At 36.9% G+C, this 23,569-nt stretch overlaps 7 protein-coding genes and 1 pseudogene across 10 annotated transcripts; 3 read left to right on the top strand and 5 right to left on the bottom strand.

Annotated features, from left to right (window-relative positions):
• Positions 1-103: 103 nt before the first annotated feature.
• On the bottom strand, positions 104-2,343 carry LOC104785362 (amino acid transporter AVT6D-like). Of its 4 annotated transcripts, none has more exons than XR_015558215.1 (5): positions 2,020-2,343; positions 1,723-1,771; positions 1,049-1,188; positions 516-981; positions 104-417 (listed from the first exon to the last, which is right to left on the bottom strand). XR_015558215.1 is itself a non-coding variant. In XM_087451987.1 (4 exons), the coding sequence occupies exons 3-4, from the start codon at positions 1,004-1,006 to the stop codon at positions 288-290; spliced, it is 621 nt and encodes a 206-aa protein (XP_087308113.1). In that variant the 5' UTR covers positions 1,007-1,188; positions 1,723-1,771; positions 2,020-2,343; the 3' UTR covers positions 104-287. The 4 variants fall into 4 exon arrangements, 2 of the variants coding, with proteins under 2 accessions (XP_087308113.1, XP_019101231.1); XR_015558216.1 differs by having other exon boundaries at positions 1,049-1,185; positions 2,020-2,268; XM_087451987.1 differs by having other exon boundaries at positions 516-1,188.
• Positions 2,344-2,346: 3 nt separating this feature from the next.
• LOC104785364 (amino acid transporter AVT6D) lies at positions 2,347-4,431 on the bottom strand. Its single transcript, XM_010510563.3, has 5 exons — positions 3,885-4,431; positions 3,612-3,764; positions 3,308-3,514; positions 2,751-3,216; positions 2,347-2,651 (listed from the first exon to the last, which is right to left on the bottom strand). The coding sequence occupies exons 1-5, from the start codon at positions 4,249-4,251 to the stop codon at positions 2,522-2,524; spliced, it is 1,323 nt and encodes a 440-aa protein (XP_010508865.1). The 5' UTR covers positions 4,252-4,431; the 3' UTR covers positions 2,347-2,521.
• A 227-nt stretch (positions 4,432-4,658) lies between these two features.
• Positions 4,659-6,838, bottom strand: LOC104785365 (staphylococcal-like nuclease CAN2). Its single transcript, XM_010510564.3, has 8 exons — positions 6,511-6,838; positions 6,205-6,260; positions 5,999-6,113; positions 5,793-5,903; positions 5,453-5,697; positions 5,190-5,349; positions 5,041-5,109; positions 4,659-4,926 (listed from the first exon to the last, which is right to left on the bottom strand). The coding sequence occupies exons 1-8, from the start codon at positions 6,655-6,657 to the stop codon at positions 4,831-4,833; spliced, it is 999 nt and encodes a 332-aa protein (XP_010508866.2). The 5' UTR covers positions 6,658-6,838; the 3' UTR covers positions 4,659-4,830.
• An 804-nt stretch (positions 6,839-7,642) lies between these two features.
• Positions 7,643-9,238, top strand: LOC104785366 (GDSL esterase/lipase At2g40250-like). The gene is made up of 3 exons (XM_010510565.3): positions 7,643-8,322; positions 8,577-8,847; positions 8,938-9,238. The coding sequence occupies exons 1-3, from the start codon at positions 7,696-7,698 to the stop codon at positions 9,123-9,125; spliced, it is 1,086 nt and encodes a 361-aa protein (XP_010508867.2). The 5' UTR covers positions 7,643-7,695; the 3' UTR covers positions 9,126-9,238.
• An 815-nt stretch (positions 9,239-10,053) lies between these two features.
• LOC104785369 (cytosolic sulfotransferase 18 pseudogene) lies at positions 10,054-10,980 on the top strand (annotated as a pseudogene).
• A 1,277-nt stretch (positions 10,981-12,257) lies between these two features.
• LOC104785367 (protein RETICULATA-RELATED 5, chloroplastic) lies at positions 12,258-15,775 on the bottom strand. The gene is made up of 7 exons (XM_087451988.1): positions 14,894-15,775; positions 14,683-14,812; positions 14,044-14,574; positions 13,736-13,843; positions 12,992-13,540; positions 12,696-12,809; positions 12,258-12,556 (listed from the first exon to the last, which is right to left on the bottom strand). Exons 1-7 carry the CDS (start codon positions 15,532-15,534, stop codon positions 12,410-12,412), a joined length of 2,220 nt encoding a protein of 739 aa, XP_087308114.1. The 5' UTR covers positions 15,535-15,775; the 3' UTR covers positions 12,258-12,409.
• A 970-nt stretch (positions 15,776-16,745) lies between these two features.
• LOC104785370 (uncharacterized) lies at positions 16,746-18,635 on the bottom strand. The gene is made up of 2 exons (XM_010510568.3): positions 17,599-18,635; positions 16,746-17,513 (listed from the first exon to the last, which is right to left on the bottom strand). Exons 1-2 carry the CDS (start codon positions 18,444-18,446, stop codon positions 16,874-16,876), a joined length of 1,488 nt encoding a protein of 495 aa, XP_010508870.2. The 5' UTR covers positions 18,447-18,635; the 3' UTR covers positions 16,746-16,873.
• A 594-nt stretch (positions 18,636-19,229) lies between these two features.
• Positions 19,230-20,274, top strand: LOC104785371 (PRA1 family protein B2). Its single transcript, XM_010510570.3, has one exon. It carries the CDS (start codon positions 19,479-19,481, stop codon positions 20,121-20,123), a length of 645 nt encoding a protein of 214 aa, XP_010508872.1. The 5' UTR covers positions 19,230-19,478; the 3' UTR covers positions 20,124-20,274.
• Positions 20,275-23,569: the final 3,295 nt, after the last annotated feature.

A 23,569-nucleotide genomic window follows, 5' to 3' on the forward strand; every position in this document is an offset into this window, starting at 1 on the left:
GAACAAAAAGATAAATTTAGGAGTTGCATGTGATTTTCCAAGAAATATAGTTGAGGAATTATCGAGTGTTTGTCATTACATAATCATCCAATGAGCTGGGGAATAATATTGAAGAAATATTTAGTTAGTCTCTTTGATTTATTATTTTTCCAAATACAGACATTTTTCCTGAAGTTGCTATCAAGATGCACTTCTTACAAAACCTATTATACATAGAGATAAAATAAATGCAACACAAGCCCTACCATTTAACAAATTCATGAAGAAAAGGGACTCCTAAAAGCTTTTCATATCTTTTCTCTTGCTGTGAAAGTGTATATATTTGTTGAAATGGCGATGATACTTGTGGCAACAGCAAGAACAAGCATTACTGAAGCTACAATCTTGTCTCTTAAAGTCGAAAAACCATTCACATTCCTGCCAGTTTTCAAAACACATCAAAACAACTGATAAGACTTAAACTTGATTCATTCGGAATTACAGAAGAGGAATTAATCAAGAAGGATTGCATATACCTTAAGACAATAGCAGCTGGAAAGATGAAAGCTATAGAGACTGTAAAAGTTGATCCTAGGAACTGAAAGAAGTACCAAATGTCTGGTATAGCAATGGCACCCAAGAAACAAGATATCAGTAATGGAAAAGTGAGTCCGAAGAATCTTTTGTTGTCTTCCATTAAAGAAAGCTTCATAGGGAACAAGAGTTCGTCAAGGTTGGCTCTTAAAGAGAAGTTGAATAGAGGAAACACAAGCATGAGGTGAATGGCGTAAATGACTCTAACAATGTCGTTTAGTAATGAACCAATGGAAGAATTGGTGCTTTGATCAAAGTTTATTAAAACATCTGTCATGGTGGAATCCCCAAACAGAAGGTAACAGAAAAGACCAGTAGCTGAGTAGATTGTAGCACACAGAATCACAGAGACCCTTGTTGCTGACAGCACATCTAATGGATCTTTCAGTTCAAATCCGATTGGATGGACTGCAATAATGTTTGTCAAAATCATTACTTCATAATCAGGAGTGTGAATGTGAGGTAGAATAATAACCTGTTCAGCTGTAGCAAAATCTTGAGGATCTTTGGGCTCAGGTCTCAGGTGCAGAGAGTAAGAGCTGCCTTGTCTTCAGAACAAGAGCTGGACTCCATTGGTCTTTGAAGACATCCAAGCATATTGCTCTGCTTTGACTACTAATATTTGGGTGCATGTGGGTTTGATTAACATGAATCATCAACAAAGATAAACCTTTAATTAGCACACAGTGCATGAACATACAACCACATTAGTAGTGACCCTTAAAAACAACTTTACCAGAGATTGAATACTACAGATAGGACATTATCAGAAAATAACTATGATACTACCAAAACATTTACCCCATGACAGAGATGAATAGTTGTGCATTAACAACGATTCAATCTCTATAAACTTCTGTAGTACCAAGCAATTTAAGTTTTCTTACACATATTGTCAATCTCAATAAGAAAATGACAGATAACTAACAAAGCTTCTCAGAGCTTATTTACTTTGATTATCAAAGTGGACCTACTAGCATCATTCTCTAATTGGTCCATACGACAAGCTCATGAACGCTTTGAGGTCTATTAAAAGATGCAACAGAACATTGGTTCAGCTTTTCAGCTAAAGACACTTCCTTTCACAGACTCAAAGCTCGAGGCTAAGACCTTACAACAAAATTGAAACAAGAGTCATCATCTTCTTACCAAACTTTGGCTCAAAATTGCATCTTTGGAGGCTCAAATGGATAACCTTCTGCAATTAAAAAAAAAAAGATGGATTACGAACACAACACAAATCAAACACCTATAAACCCTAAAATCTCAACTCCTACACCGATTCACAATCACTCAAGTGATAACACAAAAGCCACACATTCAACAAAGCCATAACGAATCTGAAACGAAATCAAGTGAATCCCCTAACTTAACCCCCAAAACATAGGTCCTGGGTCTTAGAATTTCATAATCAAAGGCCTTAAAGTAGAAGAATTTGCTTCGAACCTGGCATTGTGATATCGATCTGAAAAGTTCTGCCTTCGTGCTTCGCCATCAGAGAGACGAGACGCGAGAGAATTGGATGTCATCGTCAGAATAGGATAGTCTGTAAAATTATCCTTTTTCTATACAAACATGTAATCATAGAGACTAGTTCTCCGTAATAATAAAAACAAAACGGTTTGTGATCTTTCGTTTTCGTGATTTTGATAAGGATGACCATTTTCGAAGAGGCTGCATCAATTTGTTTAGAGCAGGCTGTGAAATGGCTGCACAAGGTACTAAAAATATTATAAGGCTCAGCAAGGCTTTGTTTGTCTTCTCACTTATGACTTTGCAAGAAAAAGAAATTTGATTTATATCATCACATTACAGTTTTGCAAATTTGGTGTCACTACTACTTGGTTCAATGATAGTTTCATCAAACAAACGTAGTATACAATGTACACAAGCCCTACCATTTAACAAATTTAATATGAAGAAAAGGGACTCCAGTCCAGAAACCTTTTCATATCTCTTCTGTTGCTGTGAAAGTGTATATATTTGTCGAAATGGCGATGATACTTGTGGCAACAGCAAGAACAAGCATTACTGAAGCTACAATCTTCTCTCTTAAAGTCGAGAAACCATTCACATTCCTGCCAGTTTTCAAAACACACCAAAACAACTGGTAAGGTTTAAACTTGATTCATTCAGAATCACAGAAGAGGGATTTATCAAGAAGGGGTTGCATATACCTTAGGACAATAGCAGCTGGAAAGATGAATGCTATAGTGACTGTAGAAGTTGATCCTAAGAACTGAAAGAAGTACCAAATGTCTGGTATCGCAATGGCACCCAAGAAACAAGATATCAGTAATGGAAACGTGAGTCCGAAGAATCTTTTGTTGTCTTCCACCAAAGAACGCTTCATAGGGAACAGGAGTTCATCGAGATTGGCTCTTAAAGAGAAGTTGAGTAGAGGAAACACAAGCATGAGGTGAATGGCGTAGCTGACTCTAACAATGTCGTTTAGTAATGAACCAATGGAAGAATTGGTGCTCTGATCAAAGTTCATTAGAACATCTGTCATGGTGGAATCCCCAAATAGAAGGTAACAAAAAAGACCAGTAGCTGAGTAGATTGTAGCGCACAGAATCACAGAGACCCTTGTTGCTGACAGCACATCTAATGGATCTTTGAGTTCAAATCCGACTGGATGGACTGCAATAATGTTTTGTCAAAATCATAACTTCAGAATCAGGAAAAAGGAAGATAGGTTCTTGGTTGTCAATTCTTAATTCTTGATACTCACCATTGAAATGAAATGTGAAAGCTGTAACAATAACAGGGGAAGCAGTGAAGAGACTGAAAAACGATAAACCACCATCGTTGAGGTCTGGAAAGAGTCTAGGAGTCTTTGTTTTCCCTTGAACGATTGCTACAATCGCTAACACCGAGCTTATGACAACAAAGAGTAGCGCAAGCAGAAACGAGATTGCAGAACTTAATGCTAATCTCTCTACAGAAACAATCAACAGACAAAATAAACCAAAATCATCAGACCAATACGCATTTGAGGTCTCATAAAAACTTGACTTGGTTAAAAAGAAACGTACCTACACGTCTGCATAAGACTAAAGGAAAGAAGAGGAAGACAAAGATGAACAACAAACCAAAGAACCTCGTATTCCACCAATGAGAACCAAACCATTCTTGAAGAAGACCCAAATGTACAATCCCATCCTTTTCATTACCCGATAGAACATCACCTGACAGAGAGAGAGAGAGATAACAATATCGCTTGTGGATCAATTCAATCAAAAGGGTTTTAGGGTTTGTTAAAAAGTTTCAATTTTTTTTGAAGACCAAAATTACAATTTTTGTTTTACCAATGATAATGGAGAAAATAATCATAGACCCAAAAGTGACAACCATAGAAACAATCGTAACAGCGACGGCACCAGGTTTCCCAAACGAATCCTTCATCACGCCGGCGTAAGTCGTTGACTCTCCGACGAGAGTCGATTTCATCAAAAACCCAGCTGATACATTGGAGAGCCAAGCTATGATCACGATTATCGAAAGAGATGGGATAACACCCAGAACTTTAAACGCAGCCGGAATCGACATAATCCCAGCTCCGACGATGCTCGTTGAGATGTTAAACACAGCTCCGGCGAATGAGCCATGGCTCTCCGATGATGATAACGAAGGCTCTTGGTTTGGTAAGAGAGGTGCTTTAATCGTAGGAGACATTTTTTCTTCTTTACCGGAGAAAGAGAACTTTAACAGACAAATTTCTCCGGCGAAGAAGAAATGTGTTTGATTTGATTTGTGAGAGAAGAGGAAGAAGATTGGTTTAACGTCCTGTATATTTACTTACGTGGCATCGTTATCATATAATAAAATATCATATTTGGAATTAAAAGCTTACACACAAACTATCACATAATATATATTTTTTTATAGAATTTTTAATAGGAAAATATCTTAATAATTTAATTATTTCTTCTCTAAGCTTCAAAAATATCTTTTATATTTTTTGGATTTTTAAATCTTTTTCTGTGATAATATTATGTTTTTTTTAGAAAAGTCTAGTAACATGTTTTAACTTGGATACTTGTGTGATAATAATTTTAGAGTTATTAGTAATAATTTTCTACTTGGTTCAATAATGTTTTATCAAACGTATAAATGTTACACACCACTTAGTCACTTAGAATGGAATGGGATTGCAGAATTAGAAGAAAAAAAACTCAATACTCATAAATCTCTTAATGTTTTAAACACTGATTTCTTCAGTTTGAGTTAATATCCAAGCAGAGTCAATTGTGTCTACTCACGCCTATTGTTCTTTCTCCAGTCCCATGGCTTCTCTGGATTTGAAGAAGCCCACAAACCAATGCGTTTCTGCCTTGCCTTCTTTTCCCACTGATTGATTTCACACACAAACAAGAAAAGGAACCGTTAATAGTTAGAAAATACAATGCCAATAAACTAAAGAGACTTGCAAAAATGTACTACAAGTTTTTTTACTAATCTTGCCTTTGCAAGAACGGTGCGCTTATCACAAGCTATGTAATGCCAAGCAAGACCTTTCTTTAGCATTTCCTCCTACATAAAAACCGAAAAAACGGTTTTAACATAGTTTTTGTCAGAACATAAGGAAAAATATAGGGAAGTACTTTAACTACCTGTACAAAACTCCCATTGCAGTATAAATCACCTAAGCATCGTCCATATTGATCTTCTCCATAAACTAACACCTTCAAGCTTTTCCATTGAACAATCTTAAGAAGCCCTTGTTGTGCCTCTTTCCCAAACGGCATTTGGCTCTCCGGTGCATCTATTCCCCTATTTATTTTTCCATAACCAAACAGCTTCACTTAACAAACAATCCATGGAATATATGATTCTAACTGAGCTTTTTCGTAAAGGTAAAGAGTGATTTTTTTACTTTAATCTAATTCTGAACTTCCGAGCAAGCACTTCCTCATTCTTTATATTTAGTACCCTGTAACCAGAATCAATGATCTTTTGGTGAAGTTCATCTGCTTTTGGGTAATTCCTCTGCTCGCGTGCTTTAGCTCTTTGAACCGCAGCAAGATTGACTTCCTTAGGAACAGAAGATGCCACAACCGGCTCTGAAGTACTGACATACACAGTGATGGTATCTCCATCTGCCACAGCTTTTGGATCCACCTTTTTTTCCATTACACAAACTTGATCAGCAACATAATCGATTCCCAAAACTGTTTTTTTCCCTTTATAATTGGTACTGAAGTAATAATTCTAACCGGAAGCGTTTGAAATTCGAAAAGAATCCCTTCAGGCAAAGACACAGGAGCTTCAGCAGAGTGCTCAACCACAGTGTGAGGCAAAGGCAGTCCATAGAAGGACAAAAGTCCCTGTCATAAACCAACATTAATCTCCCAATCAATACTCATACAATGTACGGAATCGAAACATCTATAGTTATTGCTACTCATTTCAAAAAACATACCTCAACATCAGCTTTCTGATTCTTTTCTAAGACCTCAGTAACAAGCCTAGTAGCTTCCTCTGCTGTCTGTGGGGGAGGTCTGGCTTGCTTCCATGCCTCAAGTATCTTTCTATACCTTATACACACGAAAACAAGAGTCACACATCAAACATCACATAATTTATACTAGACGAAACAACATGTAAACTAATGTTGTGTTGTATTACCACTTTGCTTGAGCTTTTCTGGATGACTGAACATACCTCCCAAGCCCTTGAGGAACCTAGAAGTAAAGTCATTATCAAAATCAGTCCTGATCAAAATCAATCTCTGATGTATCGGTTTAAGCAAAACCCAGTTGTATAACTTTGGTTACAAATATTCTGAACCACCCTAAAAAAGCTAAAGATCTTTTTGAACCAAATTCAGGTAAAGATCAGATCATCAGAACTTTTCAACCACTTAATTATTTAGCTAAAGCAGAAGAAGTAGATCAAAGGACACTTAGAAGTTTCAGTGAGTAAAATTAAGACCTGGGAAGTGTTCTCGAAGTTGAAGAGATCGTGAGCGAGAGCTGAAACACCGACGGTAGAAGCGGAGACGCTGTGAGGAGGGAGAGACTCGTCGGTCGTTGTGGGTTTGCAGCATTTTCCGTAGAGAAACGTAAGCGCGTTACCCATCTTTTTTTACCCAATTTTAGGAATTCCAAAAAAAAAAAGAGAATCTTCGATCTTTGCTAATACCAGAAGAGAAGAGAATCCTACAGAGGAAGGACAAAGGAGCACTTGTCTCTGAAGTCTGTCTGAATTATTTAAGTCAAAGAGAAACACTTTAACTCTCAGTTTACATCATTTGACTAATAAGAAGAAATAAATCAATAATTAAAAGTTATACTATTATTATTGGGGACAGAGATTGTTATTTACAGTTTTACAGTTTTACACTTTTACTACATTTTCTTTTTAGTTCCAGTTGAATTTTTAACAGTTGTAAAATTAATAGGGAAATTTGATACCACCAAACAGTTTGATTAATCATTAAAATGTGGTTGGTGATTTGTAGTGATGAAAAACAAAATTAATTTAAATATTTTTTTGTTTGTGGTCAATATAAAAACACTTAAAAAAATCACATTGTTTGTAAGTTGAGTTAAAATTTTACCAAGTCTAAGAACAAACTATAGTCAATGGTATGGAATCCACCTATTGTGAGGGCACAAATAACCAATCAGGATAACATAAAGGCCCATTCCATACATTGCAAGAATGTACGTAACTACGTATGGCTTGATATATCATATATCCAACTAAGATAGAGTTATTTTAATTTAGACAATCATTGCAAATAGAAATGTGTATATATATCTAATCTAATATACAAAAATTCTCAGATAACCCTAGCAGAAGCTGCTACGTTTTGCAGTCAAATAAGGAAATTTATAAAAATATTTTATAAATTAGTTAACTCCTATTCCTATAATAAAAAATCTGCCACCTCCAGATTATACAAATATTTTTTTTGTAAATTATTCAACTCCTATTCCTATTGTCAAAAAACCTGTCACCTCAAGTCTCAAGATGTATACAACTCCTATTCCTATTGTGAAAAAGCTTTGGACCCCTCTCTCTATATATACACTTTGGCCATTCCGATCTAACCAAACCAAAAAAAATCGAAAACTCTCTATTGTCATCATTCCACAAAAAAAAAAACAAATCATGAACTCTCATCATTACAAACCAATCCTTCTTACATTCCTCATGACTCTTCTTCCCCTCCTCCAACTTCTAAGCCCTACCAATGCGTTACCATCCCCACCAATAACAGCTCTCTACGCCTTCGGCGACTCCACGGTGGATCCCGGCAACAACAATTACATCCCCACTCTTTTCAAGAGCAACCATCCTCCCTACGGCAAATCTTTCCCGGCACAACTCTCCACGGGAAGATTCTCCGATGGAAAACTCGCCACCGACTTCTTAGTCTCCTCCTTCGGGATCAAACCCACTTTACCAGCTTACCTAAACCCTTCGGTCAAACCCTTTGAGCTTTTGACCGGAGTTAGTTTTGCCTCGGCTGGAAGTGGTTTAGATGATCATACGGCGATGTTATCGTTGACTTTGAATATGGACAGGCAGTGGAGGTACTTCGAAGAGGCCGTGCGTAAGATGAAGAGTTTGGTTGGAGAATTGGAGACTGATCGGGTGATTAGGAATGCTGTGTTCGTGATTAGTGCAGGCACTAATGATATGACTAACAATGTTTACACTCGTGCTCCCGGGAGTTTCATCTCTGTTTCGAACTATCAAGATTTTCTACTTAGCAAAGTCGAAACTTTTGTCCAGGTACTTAGTTACATACTTATCTTTCAAATTTGAATTTCATATTCTATAATTTAATCAGATTTAATTCATTAGTATATATATATATATATATATATCTCTTATAAAAATCCAGTTTTTTTGTCCTTGAGATTGTTCTCACAGGCCCATATATTATAGTTAAGAGTTAGAGACCTCTACGGTCATCTTGTTTTCTCATAGTTACATATACGAGAGAGATCCACTAACATATTTCTAACCTTACAATTGGTTTGCAGAGACTATACAACGCAGGAGCAAGAAGGATTACAGTAGCTGGACTACCACCAATCGGATGCCTTCCAGTGCAAGTAACAGTCGCTAGCTTCACTTCTCGCAACTTCCACCGTAGGACCTGTACCAAACCCCAGAACGCTGATTCTAGGGTTTACAATCAAAAGCTACAGAGTCTAACCTTCCGTCTTAGTCAGAGGCTTAGAGGTTCCAAGGTTCTTTACCTTGATATCTACTCTCCGTTAATCGACATGATCAATTATCCTCGTAAATACGGTAAGTAACTGATTAAGTTTTTTTTTCTTAAATCTTGCACATATTAGTTAAATTATGATGTAGTTTCTAATTTGAGATATATTTATGCAGGAATAGAGGAAACACTGAGAGGATGCTGCGGGACGGGGTTTCTTGAAGCAGGACCTCTATGCCAGCCAACGTCTCGGACTTGTGACGATGTGTCCAAGTATTTGTTCTTTGATTCTGTGCATCCTTCACAGAAGGCTTACTCTGTCGTTGCTAGCTTCGCCTTACGAAATTTGCTTCCTCGCCTCTAATTCATTAGTATTTTTTATTTCAATTTTTTCTTGAAACATTATTGGTGTTTTGTACGTAACATTACATTTATTCCATCATTTTTGTGGAATAGTGAATAGATCAGATTTCTACTTTTTTTTTTCACTGACTCCAAAAAGTTAATCTCTATAGAAGCTTTAAATAAAAAACTTTTGCCACTCCAAAATAGCTTTGTAAGAATTATACGAGCCAAGCAGTTGAGAGCGTACGGACGAAAACGACGTCGGAGATGATGATTTACTCGTCTTTCTTTGTTTTTTCTTCGGCGATGATCTCTTCATCTCTTCTTCACCCGTCATTGTGTTTATGCCTTGGGATGGTTTTTTTTTTAGGGCTTTTGTAATTCTCCTACGCAGAGCTTCTAAGTTTTAACCTAAACATTATTAATTCTATATTTTCGTTTGACTAAAATATAATGACAATCCTACATGTTAAAAAGAGAAAAAAAAACAAAGTATCAAAGTATCTTTGATATGGTTCAAAAAAATAAACCACATTTGTTAGAACTTTTTAGGGTATTAAAAGGAGAAAAAAAAAAGTGGTAATAGAGAGAACCAAGACTATAAAGGTCCACTACATTACAAGGACCACAGACTGTGATTAACAAAAACTTGACATTAATGACGTGGTCTGGTCAACTTGAGGTAGTGAACAGAATTTGAGAGTCATCACAAGAGAGCAGATCTGATACACATATAATACTAGTATTAAGTTTTGTTTTGGAGTGTGTTTAGTAGTAAGCATTGGATCTAGATCTAATCGGAGCTACCTGCCATTTGGTACCAAAATAAACAAAACTCCTGCTACGTGTTTCCTATATCAGGAGCAAACCTCCCAAGTCATGAGTCATTATATGATTGAAACCCTTCAAAGCCCAAAACACATATCTTTCTCTGTCACTCTCTCTTCATGGACACTCCACAACAACAAGAAGACCAAATCTCACCGCAAGTGAAGTGGTGGGTCGATGGTCAACGCATTCGATACAAAGGCTTCTGGTTCAAACCAAAATTCATCACTGCCTCGGAAGCCATTAGAGCACACTATAAACCTCTTCCTTCTGACATTATCCTTGCCTCTTTCCCCAAAACCGGCACCACTTGGCTTAAAGCCCTGACCTCCTCCATTCTCCGACACAGCTCAACATCATCGTCATCTTCTATACAAGACCTGGATCATCTCAATCCCCATGAGGTCGTGCCTTTCTTGGAGATCGAGATGTTTGGCGAAAACCCGTCCAAGGACATAACAGAGATCTCTTCTCCTAGGCTTTTCAGCACTCATCTTCCTCTCTCTTTCTTTCCGGAGACTGTCAAGACCTCAGGCTGCAGAGTCATTTACATAACTCGCCACCCAGCAGACACTTTTGTGTCTCTCTGGCATCTCCACAACAACAAGTTCGGGACAGAGATCTCGATCCGACAAGCCTTCGAGGAGTTCTGCAAAGGCCTTGTCCCGGCTGGTCCCTACTTTGAACACGTCCTTGAGTTCTGGAAAGCAAGAGACCGTGTGATGTTTGTCACTTACGAAGATCTGAAAGCAAACCCGGAAGAAACCGTGAGGAAGATCGCCGAGTTCTTGGGGTGTAAGACAAAAGTGGAGGAGATCGTGAAAGAGTGTAGCTTCGAGAAGCTGAGGAGTACAAGCAAAGAGAGAGGAGAGGGAGTTCACTGGAGTGGAAATAAGTATGACATGTTCTTCAGGAAAGGTGTGGTCGGAGATTGGAAGAATTATCTGACACAAGAGATGATGAAGGAGCTTGAAGACATTGCTGACCTGAAATGGAGAGGGACAGGATTGGATCTCAACATTTTCTATAGAACTGCTTCACAATAATCATGCAGTTTATGTCGTTGTTGGGTGGTGATAACTCTCGTTGTTAACTATTTTTACTTGTATTCCCTAGAATTTCCTATTAGAATGAGTTCACTAAATAATAACATTGTATCAATATTTGAACCATCGAGAACCTAATAAATGGATACTTAAACTACTTTGACCACCGTACATGAGATGAATCATTGAGTATCAATTTTCCTCACCATACGTGCAACTAAACATATATAATGTAAGTAGATGTTAAACACTGTATGTGCGTGTGCAATCTCAACAAATGTGAAGGTGTGTGCACATATGTACAATGTCAAGTGTCACCTAGACTACAACATTCTCCACAGATCCTAGCGTACCCATGAGATATGGTCTTTGTATACTAAAATTCCTAAATGAACCACATGTTCTCTCTGTTTTGTTCCCTACAATGATACTAATCAATCAACGATCCTAAGGATAGAATGCCGGAAGTTACATTCTTACAGATTCTACAGTTAAATCGCATATATAACAGAGATATTTATGACACACATCTATGTTCCACGAGGATAGAATAGCGATTTTTCCTAACCAACGGAGATATGCAAAACGTACCTGCCTCAAATTGTATTGAATGTTCAGAAAGTTGTGTACATACTTGGAAGACTACCCTTTGCCTGCTGCATCAAACAGGGTCTAAAACTGCTGGAAATGACAAACCAAAAGCATGACACAATAGTATCACATTATCAGAAACTAACAAGCATTTACCACAAAAGGCCTGAATCACCTTTCACATGATACATGTACTCAACATATCTACGTAGACGGATTCCTGAAATCTTTTATCTACCAGTTAGATAGATTCCAACAGCAAAACCAAGAAAGTGGTATGCCATCGCCAACGTGTTATTGGGTTTATATTTCATATATTCGTATATATAAAAGAGTTATGGCATATTACCCCATGGTACGAGTGAAGACCATTGCAGATTGCCTTGCAAATAGGTCAGTGAAATTCTAATCTAAAAGTCATACTACAGGCAAGTTCTTCATCTTACTATATGTCAATCCTATTTATACTGACTTCAAAAGGAATCGTCAGCTTACAGCTTATGGCACTGTATAGTTCAAAACAATTATATAAGCCATCTGAGAACCATTTCACACTATCCTCAAAATTGATCAGCTATGACTGTAAGCAACACACGATTGTACATGAGAAATGATTTCAAAGTTGCAAAGAACAATGAGAGAGGAAAAAAAAAAACTCTTTTATCCACTATCATAACAAATCAACGTGACTAACTGAAGTAATTATATTCACGAATCATTATTTCTCATAAGCTAAGATACAAAATAGAACTCAAATGAATATACATTTCCCTCCAAACGATCACAAGGTATTATAAACATTTACCAGTTGGTACCTAGTCGCACAGCCGCATAAATATCATTGATTCTTGAGATCATCGATACTTGCTTCTTCAGTAGTACTGTATTCCACTGTAGATTGGTTCAACGCCTCGGGGAGTTCATTGGAAGTTGTGACACTTTTCTGAGTTTGCAGACCCGTAGAGCGCGCAAGATCAATCCATTGCTGCGTTTTATGAAAAAGTTGCAATGAAGTTACAGGACATTTCAAGAAATAATCAAAACAGGAATATGAGATGTTTGGCTTGAAGGAAAGAAGAGACACAGAACACAAGAACAGATCAGGGTACAGGCCTAATTCTGACCTGAGTTCCAAAGTACGAGTTAGCTACTCGAACAACAAATGAAATCATGTTTACAAGTAGAGGTTGAGAAGAAAGCTCGTCAGAAATGCGATGCTCTATTAAACCAGCAATTATCTGCAATTGAAGGTAATATGATTTTAGAGGCAAAAATTCAAAGCATAGAGTTCTTCATCAAAAGGCCTTACTTGGCTAATAAGCAAAAGCATAATATATTTATGTGGTCATAAAGACACTTTAACTGCTTTTCATCAATATCTCTCATTCATTGAGTGGACATGTAAAGCACATCATCATACCTGATAACGGATATTTGCAGATGTTCCCAGATAACCTCCATACACAAGAGCCGTCTTCAGCATAGGGGACCTCTTTGCTTGTTCACCAACACCCAACTCTGGTTTAATGAATTTTCGTATTGCATACAAAGCATTTGAAGATCCCAAAGCTGCAAAACTGGAAACAACTCCAACACCAGCAAGCTTCAAGCCACCGACAATAACTGAAGCAATCCTAAGATTTAGAGTCCACTCTTGTCCACCAAGACTTTTTTGAAATGCATTGTCAGGTATGGATCCTAGGAGGCCTCTTAGGGCATCTATGCTGTTTGGGCCAATTGTCTCATCAGCATATGAAATAAAAGACAAAGTTGGTGCAGGCAGCCAAACTGTGAAGAAATCAACAACTGATGCTCTCACGCTATCAGTTATAACATAGTCGAGTTCTTCAAAGAAGTTTTCTTTCCGCTTCTCATATTGAGCTACGAGTGTTGTTGTTATCGATATAGCTTCTTCAATAGCTAATCTATTCAGGAATTTGGGATCTGCCAACAACCTTTCTCGGAAACCCTGTAACACAGAGGATCATCATAATTAGGGTTTTATTAACCAGTTGAAGCCATCATTAACTCTGGCTAGAGAAGATACAGGACAACGTAATATACCATGGAAGGATACGAAAGCTAACACATTATTCAGCGAAAAGCATAGAATTTCGAAGACAAAATTTCACTTAAGGAATATCTTTCAGAAAGGATGTACTACCTGAAACCGTTGTGTAAGCTCTGAAATAAGAGGATACTGCTCCAAATCAAAGAAATTTTGCAGAATTTCAGGTGATACCAGACCAAGGTCTAATCCTTTTTGAATGTCCTGGAACAATGGAAAAAATTCTATCAGCATAGACTAAAAGACATAAAAGCAAAGTGAGCAAAAGAAAGTAAAAATCAACTCTAACAAGCAAAAGAGATAGGGCAGAATAAACTGAGTGTTTAATGAAGAACGTCAGATACAATAAGTAATAATAATCATACAGAGAGAAAGTCTCATCAAAGCAATCATAGAAAATCAACCTGAGGAAGGGCATCTCGTCTCCTACCAGCCGCATTCATTACCCGAGCGATTTCTGCTCTGTCAAAGCAGTTTCTGCTGCAGGGTCTCGCCGCAGAATACCACAAGAAATCAGCAACTGGAGATTCACCCTCTTTCCGCAAGAACTGTCTTTCAGGATCAAGTAACACAACAAGTTGACTTTTCTTCGGAATCTTCCTCGAGATCCTTGCCGGCAAACCTGTTCCTCTTGACCCATACTCCACATGGTTTGCCCCTGTCACCACTAACAGCAGACCAGTCCCACCTTCATCTGCAACTGCTTGTAAAATAACTTGCGACATTGTATGATCTTCAACAACTCTTGCTTGCGCCGACAAATAAGAACTCGGTCCAAAGGGAACAATCTGTGTGAGGGGATTCATATTGAGCGAAGAACTACGTGAGAAGGAAGTAAACCCTGAGATAAAGCCTGAACCCGCAGGAGGCGTGTATAATTTACGCTCAGACTCTGAAAGACCACGGATTCCCTCAGCTTGTACAGTTCTTAAAACCTGCATCAAATTAAACAATAAACAGCTAATTCTCATCAGACAAGAAAAAATGCATATTCTTAGTAAGGCTACCATCTTAACACCCAAAATACAGTACAATAAGACTACCTTGAGCGGAGTGCCACAAGCAATGAGCTTAACTGCGTTATCTCGACAGTAACTTAAAAGAGGCTCATACTCTTGCCAACGTTGAGCCGGCCAATGTGACACATACGACTTCAATACTTCTCCATCGATCCTGCAACCAATCCAAGAACCATAAACACATTGCAATTAACGAATATACAGATTCGTTCACAGCAAGGAACTAGTAGCAAACCTCTTATCCATGAATTGATTCAACTGATCCTGCAAATCAAGAGGAAAAGCTTCCAATGCAAGAGATAGCTGACGATCGCTCTCGACGCATCGCTTCCTCAAATTCCTAACGATTTCGAGCTCGAGAACCTTATCATCTCTTGTAGGCACCTGTTCCGCCTCACCAAGATACACAATCCTCGCATTCAAAAGCTTCTCCCAGACTCTCTTCTTATCTTTCCCGACAGCCATCGGCTCACCAAGCACAGACGCGTCATAGATTCTAGACGTTATCGCTTCTTCCTTCTCCACAGAAACAGGCGGCGGAGGTGGAGCAGCAGTGACGGCAACAGGAGGAGGAGGAGGAGGAGCTACTGATTCCGCAGTAGTCTCAGCAGCGACGGCTGAGGAAACAGAAAGAAACATCGAAGCAGCTGCGGCGAGGAGCGGTGGCGCGACGAGAATTGCGCGGCGAGTGATGGCGATTTGAGAGGAGGAGGAGGAGGAGACATCGGAATCAGAATGGAGACAAAGAGTGACGGCGTTCTTCTTCTTCGTCTTCTGATTGTAGGCTGAGGCTGAGAAGTAGCTAATCGGAAGCTGGCCGCGGAAGCTCGGAAACGGGAAGGAAGACGAAGTAGATTGAGAAGCCAAGAGCTTCATTGGTACACGTCAGCTTTTTGCATCGCTCATCAGAATGAGAAGAGGAGAATGGAGACATTTTTTTATTATTATTTGTCATCTACTCATCTCTCGTGTGGCTCTTGTTTTTTTCATCTTTTTTTTTTCTTGTACACAATTTTATTTTATGCTTTGGATACACCAAATTATTCGAATAATGTTGAAAAATAACGAATAGTGTTGAAAAAGAAATATATGGATAACAATAATCGAAATAAAAAAAACTATGGACTATATGCGACTTTGTTATTTATTCTTTGATACCAAAACTTTTTTTTTCATGTCGGTTAAGTCATTACAAATGTTTTGACATGTAATTCTTATCTGGTTATAGATAATACGCTTTTCAAACAAAAAAAATTATAGTGATATGGGATTCATGTGATATGATATCTTAAAATATGGTTTCCATATGAGACGACGTGAAGATACGCAAGCCACGTAACTTAGGTATTTGATACAAGAACAATACTTGGTTCTTTTCATTCATCTCCTTATAAAATAGGAAATAAAATTTATATATATTATTATAAAATTAAAAAAATTTAAAGCGTTCTTTAAGAAACCCAAACCGACATATATAAAATCTAAACCCTAATCATTTCATTTGTGAACCCAAACCGATATATAATTTTGTTCTACTTGTAAAATCTAAACCCTAATCATCTCATTTGTGAACCCAAACCGACATATAATTTTGTTCTAATCGTGAAATCTAAACCCTAACATCTCATTTGTGAACCCAAACCGATATATAATTTTGTTCTACTTGTAAAATCTAAACCCTAACCATCTCATTTGTACCCAAACCGATATATAATTTCATTCTAATTATAAAATCTAAACCCTAACCACCTCATTTGTAAACCCAAACCGACATATAATTTCGTTTTAGTTGTAAAATCTAAACCCTAACCACTTTATTTGTAAACCTAAACCGACATATAATTTTATTCTAATTTTAAAAATCTAAACCAAACCAATATTTAAATTTCCTTAATTAAAAGTATACAGAATTTTTTTCCTTAATTTGATTTGCTTTTTAATTTAATTTTGATTTATTTTTTAAATGAAATATTAGATGGAAAATTCTGATTGGGTCAGAGAAAAGGGGGTGAATGGAGAGGTTCACCCTAGGAGTGAACCTAAGTATTTTTCTTGATACAAACTTCTTCTCAAGGAGTCGATGTCGATTTCTAAATTTACCATTTCCATTAAAGTTATTTATGTTACAAAATTTACTTCTTCTAAACACACACAAAATAAAAGCAACAAACTAGGGGAATATATTGGTAATGGATAAAGTATTAAAAGAAACAATCTAAGGGAGATTGAGGTAAAGCATCTCCTTAAATTCCAACTTTCGAGTATCACTATAAAAAGTATGATGCTTGTTAGGCCAATAAGTCAACCAGACGCAACCTTTAACCTCAAACTCCATTACTTTCCCAATAGCCGTTTTATCAACCTTCCACAATACGCTTTGTCCGTAGCTATCTCCTGCGAACACGACTCCTCCTTGCTTCGTGAACGGTCTAAACGCGCTCGAGTACCGGTTCTTAAACCAAGCTCGAGGGTTCATCCTCGATACTTTCGATGGTTTAGAGGATGAAACTTCTCTTCCATCGTCTAGATCATGGAGAAACCAAGTGAGATTGGCGCTGTATCCATGCACCCATTCCTCGAACTTCCATGGCTTCATACTTTTTGTTGTCGCCTCGTTGGCTGAGACTTTGAGTCCAAAGAAAGTGTTTGGTGGGTCTATTGCTGCTTCTATGCCTGTCTCTACTTCGAATTCTGTCAATGGGTTTTCTGATGATTTTTGTACTGAGACCATTAAGATGTTGGATTGAATCGTTGGTGTTAGTTGCAATGATATTCTTGATGGAAAATGTTTTTCCTCTGTTCCCATGCCACGGTCTGATAGAAGCTTCTCGTTCACAAGCCTAATTATGTCGCACCTAATTATAAGATATATGAACAAATTAATTCTGTTTACTTATGATCATTAGTAATTTAGTATTACACACAATTAGTTTTACATACCTGACGTTGTCAATATTAACTGCGATGTTAAACCACTTCTCACGAACGTAAATCCTGTGGTTGAATTGGATCACACCTTCGAGTTGATGATAGTTGAGAGAGAAGAACAATCTCTCGTCGTTTAAAGCACTATTTACACTCTCCATTTCCATTGCAACCACAGGACAATACATATGAACTTTCCACAAACCTTGAGTCGAGAAAGCATACGAAAACAATGGAGAAGGAGACTTGAGGTGCTGAAACGCTTTGATCTCGATGATCCAGTTGGTTATCGCAAGATTTAACGATCTCATCCATTGTTCTTCAAGGTTAGAGCCTAGTTGTACCATGAGTAACTTAGAACCCTTCCTTGACCTACAAGTTACCAGCTGATCTTTCACCGTTTTGAGACAAGTTGTTCGTAGACTCGTGGGCGCTTCATAGATGCATATGAGGAACACGAAAGTGAAGAACGCGAGGTTGAACACGTCTTTCAGGTTAGAAATGGAGCCTAGGTTTTGTATTTGGATTGAACAAGTTCTCTTGACGTTGTAGTTGAGAACTACGTCGACAAAACCCATCAATAGGGTAGAAATGACATTTTCATTGAGGAACGTATTTGAATTAGTGTTAATGGTTCTGAAAGGTTTTGAAACAAAGAGAGATATAGGATTCTTGAAGTTGGCTACTATCGAGAAGGTAAAAAAGTTTGGAGATTTAGGAATACGAGTAAGCGAAAAGTTCAAAGATGGGTGTGATGAATTTGGAGAACAAATGCACATGGATATTGAATTCCTTTTCCACTGAGAGAGAGGAGGAAGATTTTGAAGCCAAGAAAACGCATCAGGTGAGTCACAAGAAGCCATTATAGAGCAATCTTCTTGAGTATCTAGTTGTCGTTCTAGCTAGATGTGGTATATCGAATTAATAGACTAGATATTTAATGTATATATAGAGAGAGCACATCATTTTGATGAGTGGAAGAAAAGAAAAGGAAGAGAAAGATTCGTTTTTCCAAAAGCTTAAGCTAAAGAAGTAAACGAATTGGATTTGGAAGATATTTTAATTAACCACTAGAATGATTGCTTTCTTCGTTTGGAAGATATATAACTTTAAGTACTGTACAAATTGTTCAATACAAATATACAAAAGCATGAGTTGTTTTTTACGTATAACAGAAAAGATAAACAATGATTAAGTAAGTAATCCTGGAAATGATTGGATAACGTACAAGGAAGAATGATTATTAGAGTAGATATAATTATCTTGTTGAATATATAAAGTACGTGCTGATTAAAGATTCTTCTATATGTGGAAATCAACCCGAATTCCCAATATATATTCTTGATTAGGCCGATCGAAGAATATTATTATTCGATGTTCCTACTACTCAATAATGTTTTCTTCGTCATTATCTACTTATATATGTGTTTTCGATATGCAAGTTATTACAGTTTATACGACGAACTTGTATATATTTTCACAGTAAATACATTCTTTTAGCAACCTAAAAACTAGAAGATTATTAACTTCCACTAAATAACAAATATAGATTTTTATTATTTCAAAGAAAATATCATGAAGTATAACATGTAATTAATGAGGGTTTTCGTATTACATCACTCAACAACAAACAGAGTGAATATAAAAACTAGTAGTATGATTTTATGATATTAGACGTTTTAATTATAATGTTTACAAAATTGCCATTAACCCCAACTTAATCTGATTGGGCTTCTACCGACATTAAAGGCCCATTAAATTTAGGCCTTTTAGAATGATCTAACGCGGTTTTGCCGAAAAACTTCAGTTTCCACTTTCCACTAAAATCGGAAAACACAAAAACATTCACACTCACTCCGCCGCGCACACACACACACCCACCGACACCACCAATAATGTCATCTTCTCCGGCGACACTCCCCGTCACCAATCAGCAAGCCACTCAATCTCAACCACCGATCAATTCCCACGCCTTCCGCACTTTCCTCTCCCGCCTCTCCTCTTCCCTCCGCGAAAGCCTCTCGCAGCGCCGTCCATGGCTAGAACTCGTAGATCGGAGCTCATTCGCTAGACCTGACTCTCTAACCGATTCATTCACCCGGATCCGTAAGAATCTCGCCTACTTCAAAGTCAATTACTCCTTAATCGTCTCTTTAGTCCTCGCCTTCTCTCTCCTCTCGCATCCCTTCTCGCTCCTCGTCCTCCTCACTCTCTTAGGCTCATGGATGTTTCTATACCTCTTCCGATCTTCAGATCAGCCTTTGGTTATCTTCGGTCGTACTTTCACAGATCGCGAGACCTTGCTTGCTCTTGTTTTGACTACGATCGTGGTTGTGTTCATGACGAGCGTTGGATCTTTGTTGACCTCGGCGTTAACGATTGGGATCGCGATTGTTTGTTTACACGGTGCGTTTAGGGTTCCTGATGATTTGTTTTTAGATGAACAAGAGGGTTCTGCTAATGCTGGATTGCTTTCTTTCATTGGTAACTCTGCTGCTACTTCTGCTGCTGCTGCTTCTGTTGTTGCAGGACGAGTTTGAATGGTTTTTTGGTTTTATGTATTTTTTGAGTATAGTTTCAATATGAATGATCTGTGTAAGCGTTAGGATCTAAAGAATGAGTTGGATACTTCTCACTCACACTGTAAGATCCCATCTACTTTAAAATCAATGTGGTACTCTTTTTGTTGCTCTTATTGCTCTAATTAGTGAAGAATATAGACAGACATACACGTTTTGTTTGAGGATTCAGTCTAAGAATCTCGGCTACCAAAAACAAATTGAAGATTCGGTCACCTGCATTTTTGTGTGTTTCTATTGTTTTGGTGTGGTCAAAGTCATTGAGTTGGTTCTTCCTTTTAGAGGAAAAAAGGAAAGTGTTAATGAGTCATATGCATTACTTACTCGTTCAGAAGCCGGAGTCTCTCGATTTCGCTCTTCATATGCTCAATGTTTTGCAGCTGCAAGAAAAAAAGCACTGTAAAAAAAACAAGAGAAGAAAAGAAAAGGACATGACAGGAAGTGAATTAAATAGATCATGCACTAACCAGTGCTTCACGATCATGCTCCTCTTGTCTTTCTCCAGAGCTAGAGCTGTGTCAAGAAAACTTTGAAAAATTAATTAGAAACTAGATTCATTAGTTCAAAAATAGTCTCTCTATATGTATGCAAAAGCGTTTTTACCTGATCCGGAGCTCTCTGGCCTGGTTCCTCAAGTTTTTTCTTCTTCTCAATAAAACGAATTCACTCTCAAATCTCTTTTCGTCGCCCCATTCTAAACCCGTATAGTCTGGATCTGCTTCCTTTAATTAGGGTAAATGAGGAGATGAAACACACTCAAGATAATGTAGAAGTAATCCAAAAAAAAAGCAAAAAACAAAACCGAGTTCAGGATTAATGATGTAATTAAATCTCTTACTTGCTTGGCTATCAACTCCATTTCCGCCTGTAATAGCCAAAAACATTACAACCATAATCAGTTACTATAATGCATGGGTGTCAGTGTCACAGGAAATGTTCTTAAAAAAAAAAAAAAAAAAAAAAAATACTACCTTAACAGCTTGGCGTTCCACAGTGACCATGCCCTGCGCTAACTGCTTTTCAAGGGACCACAGCTCAGGGTAACTCAGACCGTCGAGACTCTCACCATTCAATCTCCTGCGAAAAGAAAACCAAGATGGTATATGAACCAAAATGAATGATCTGGACGGACAATTAATGTTTGTTATATATAATGAATATAGAAACCAAAACATTGATCAGGATGGACACAATGTTTGTTAATGAGTCATACTCGTTCAAAAGCTGCAGACTCTCGAGCTCGCCCTTGAGAGTCTCCGCGGTTCGCAGCTGCAAAACCGAAAACACACAATGTAAGCATGGAAAATAACTTCAATGGAAATAATATATTGTTTAGAAGAGGAGAGCAAGTGCATATGTAACATACCACTGCTTCACGATCTTGTTCTTGTACAAAGCTGTATCAATTGCAAACACACAAAGAAAATTATTACTTTCCACTTTTCTTTTGTTTGCCTTTTTTTTCATGATTTCCTTTTATCACTTGATTTTCTTCTTTTTCCTTGAATAGAAAACGAATCTGATGGGCCGTACGTGTGCTATGGCCCAAATCATAAACAAGAGAAGACGTGTAAAATAGACTTTTAGGATAATCGAAAATCTCTGTTTAAGACACTAATCTTCTTTTTATTATTAATCATCATCATCTGAGATTGATGCAATGGATCATGAAGGCATCGACTATATACATATCTGGACATGAATAACCGAACCAAAACCTATCCACAAAAAAAAAAAATTTCAAATAAAATTCACGAACTAACAAACGATTTCTGTATTTAAAAATGTCAGAATCAAACTTGAACTCGAGCAAAAAATCAAATCAATAGTCAAAGTATCCAAAATATACTCTTGGATAATTACTTTTATCTGTGTATCCACACAATTTCTACTATTCATATAATCAAACACAATTAATTTTCTTTTAAATTTAAGTAAAGTAAAAGTACCCAAAATATATACCCTGGATATTTGATTTCATATAATCCATTTTCCCCCTTTTATGTTCTAATAAACAAATTACTTTATGATGTTTAGGAAATTTTCAAGACAGTTTCCATTTTCCAATACCAAAAGGTTTAATTCACTGTAAATTATTCCCGCTAATATTAGTTGAAAACATATTTCCAGTTGTTGTAAAGTTGAATGAATATTTTGGTTTTCTTCACTAGAAGTAATATATGTTATTTAAAAAGAAGTGGTGTAATCAAAGAAACATAATATCTATGACAAGTAATGCATGTCGACTTTGAACTTAATTGCAGATGCGGGGTCATATCTTACTTTGCTATATACAAAGGTATGGCTAATTTCAAAACATGTGATGTCATTTTCAGAGATTTAGCACATAGAGAGGTTAAAAGATACCAAAGAAGAGGACACTAACTAATTCCACCAAACACAATTACGGATTTCTTGTTCACCAATCAATGTCCCCAATATTCTTCTCATGTAATTCTGCTTTCTCAACAACGTGCGTGATGTTAACTCTTTTATTACCTTTCGGATCGTTATTGTTAAAAGATTATTTTGTTTACATAAGGATACACGGTTTTGACTTTTCAAAAGTATTAACTAATATATTCTTTTAGGATAATCGGTTATCTCAAAATTAAACTTTGTGATATATTACGTACGCTGAAATAGTGATGTTTTCCTAATACAAAACTACTATGTTTCTTTCAAGGTAATTGTAAACACAAGCATCGGATATGTTTACATGTTGGTGTAATGCTAGCTAGATTCGGTGAAAGAAAACGTGTTATTGTTAAGACAATAATATAGGGGTTGAAACGAGAAGTGAATTAGGCGGTTAGACGAATCATCTTGTTTAACTCAAATCATATTTACTTTTTCAACATTAACGAAATAATAATCATTTTTACTTAAGCTTCAAGCCAATCTTATAGAACCATTCTTTAACCAAAATTTTTTTTTCTTTTTATGTTAATAATAATATTAATCTTGTACGTGAGGATGCTACGGTTGATATATAATAAGCTTTTTCATACAAGGATTTATATTCTTAATCTTCATAATTGAATGTATCATCATGCATGCCAATGTTTATCAACTTTTACATGTACGTATATTATTTAATTTGCATTGCATGCATTGTTTCACCCCGCCATATATTTTCTTCATCCCCAGTTAGTTTAGTTTTATTGATACACAAACAAGTAAACCTAAAAAAAGAGAGGCAAAACATGTGAACCAAATTGATAAAGCCCGGCCACACAAAAGAAAACATCCAGTTTTATTATTTCATCTCGTTAGTTCCTTGAAGTTTCAGATTTTTGTTGATATTTTGAACTGAAACTATAAATTTCTCAACAAACATAACCTTAAACTCGACCTTAATTATGATATTAAAATATTTAATCGATTTAATCAGCTGGCAGCGCCAT

The sequence above is a fragment of the Camelina sativa genome, chromosome 5, assembly GCF_030686135.1.
Source record: "Camelina sativa cultivar CO46 ecotype springtype chromosome 5, ASM3068613v1".
NCBI lineage: Eukaryota > Viridiplantae > Streptophyta > Magnoliopsida > Brassicales > Brassicaceae > Camelina > Camelina sativa.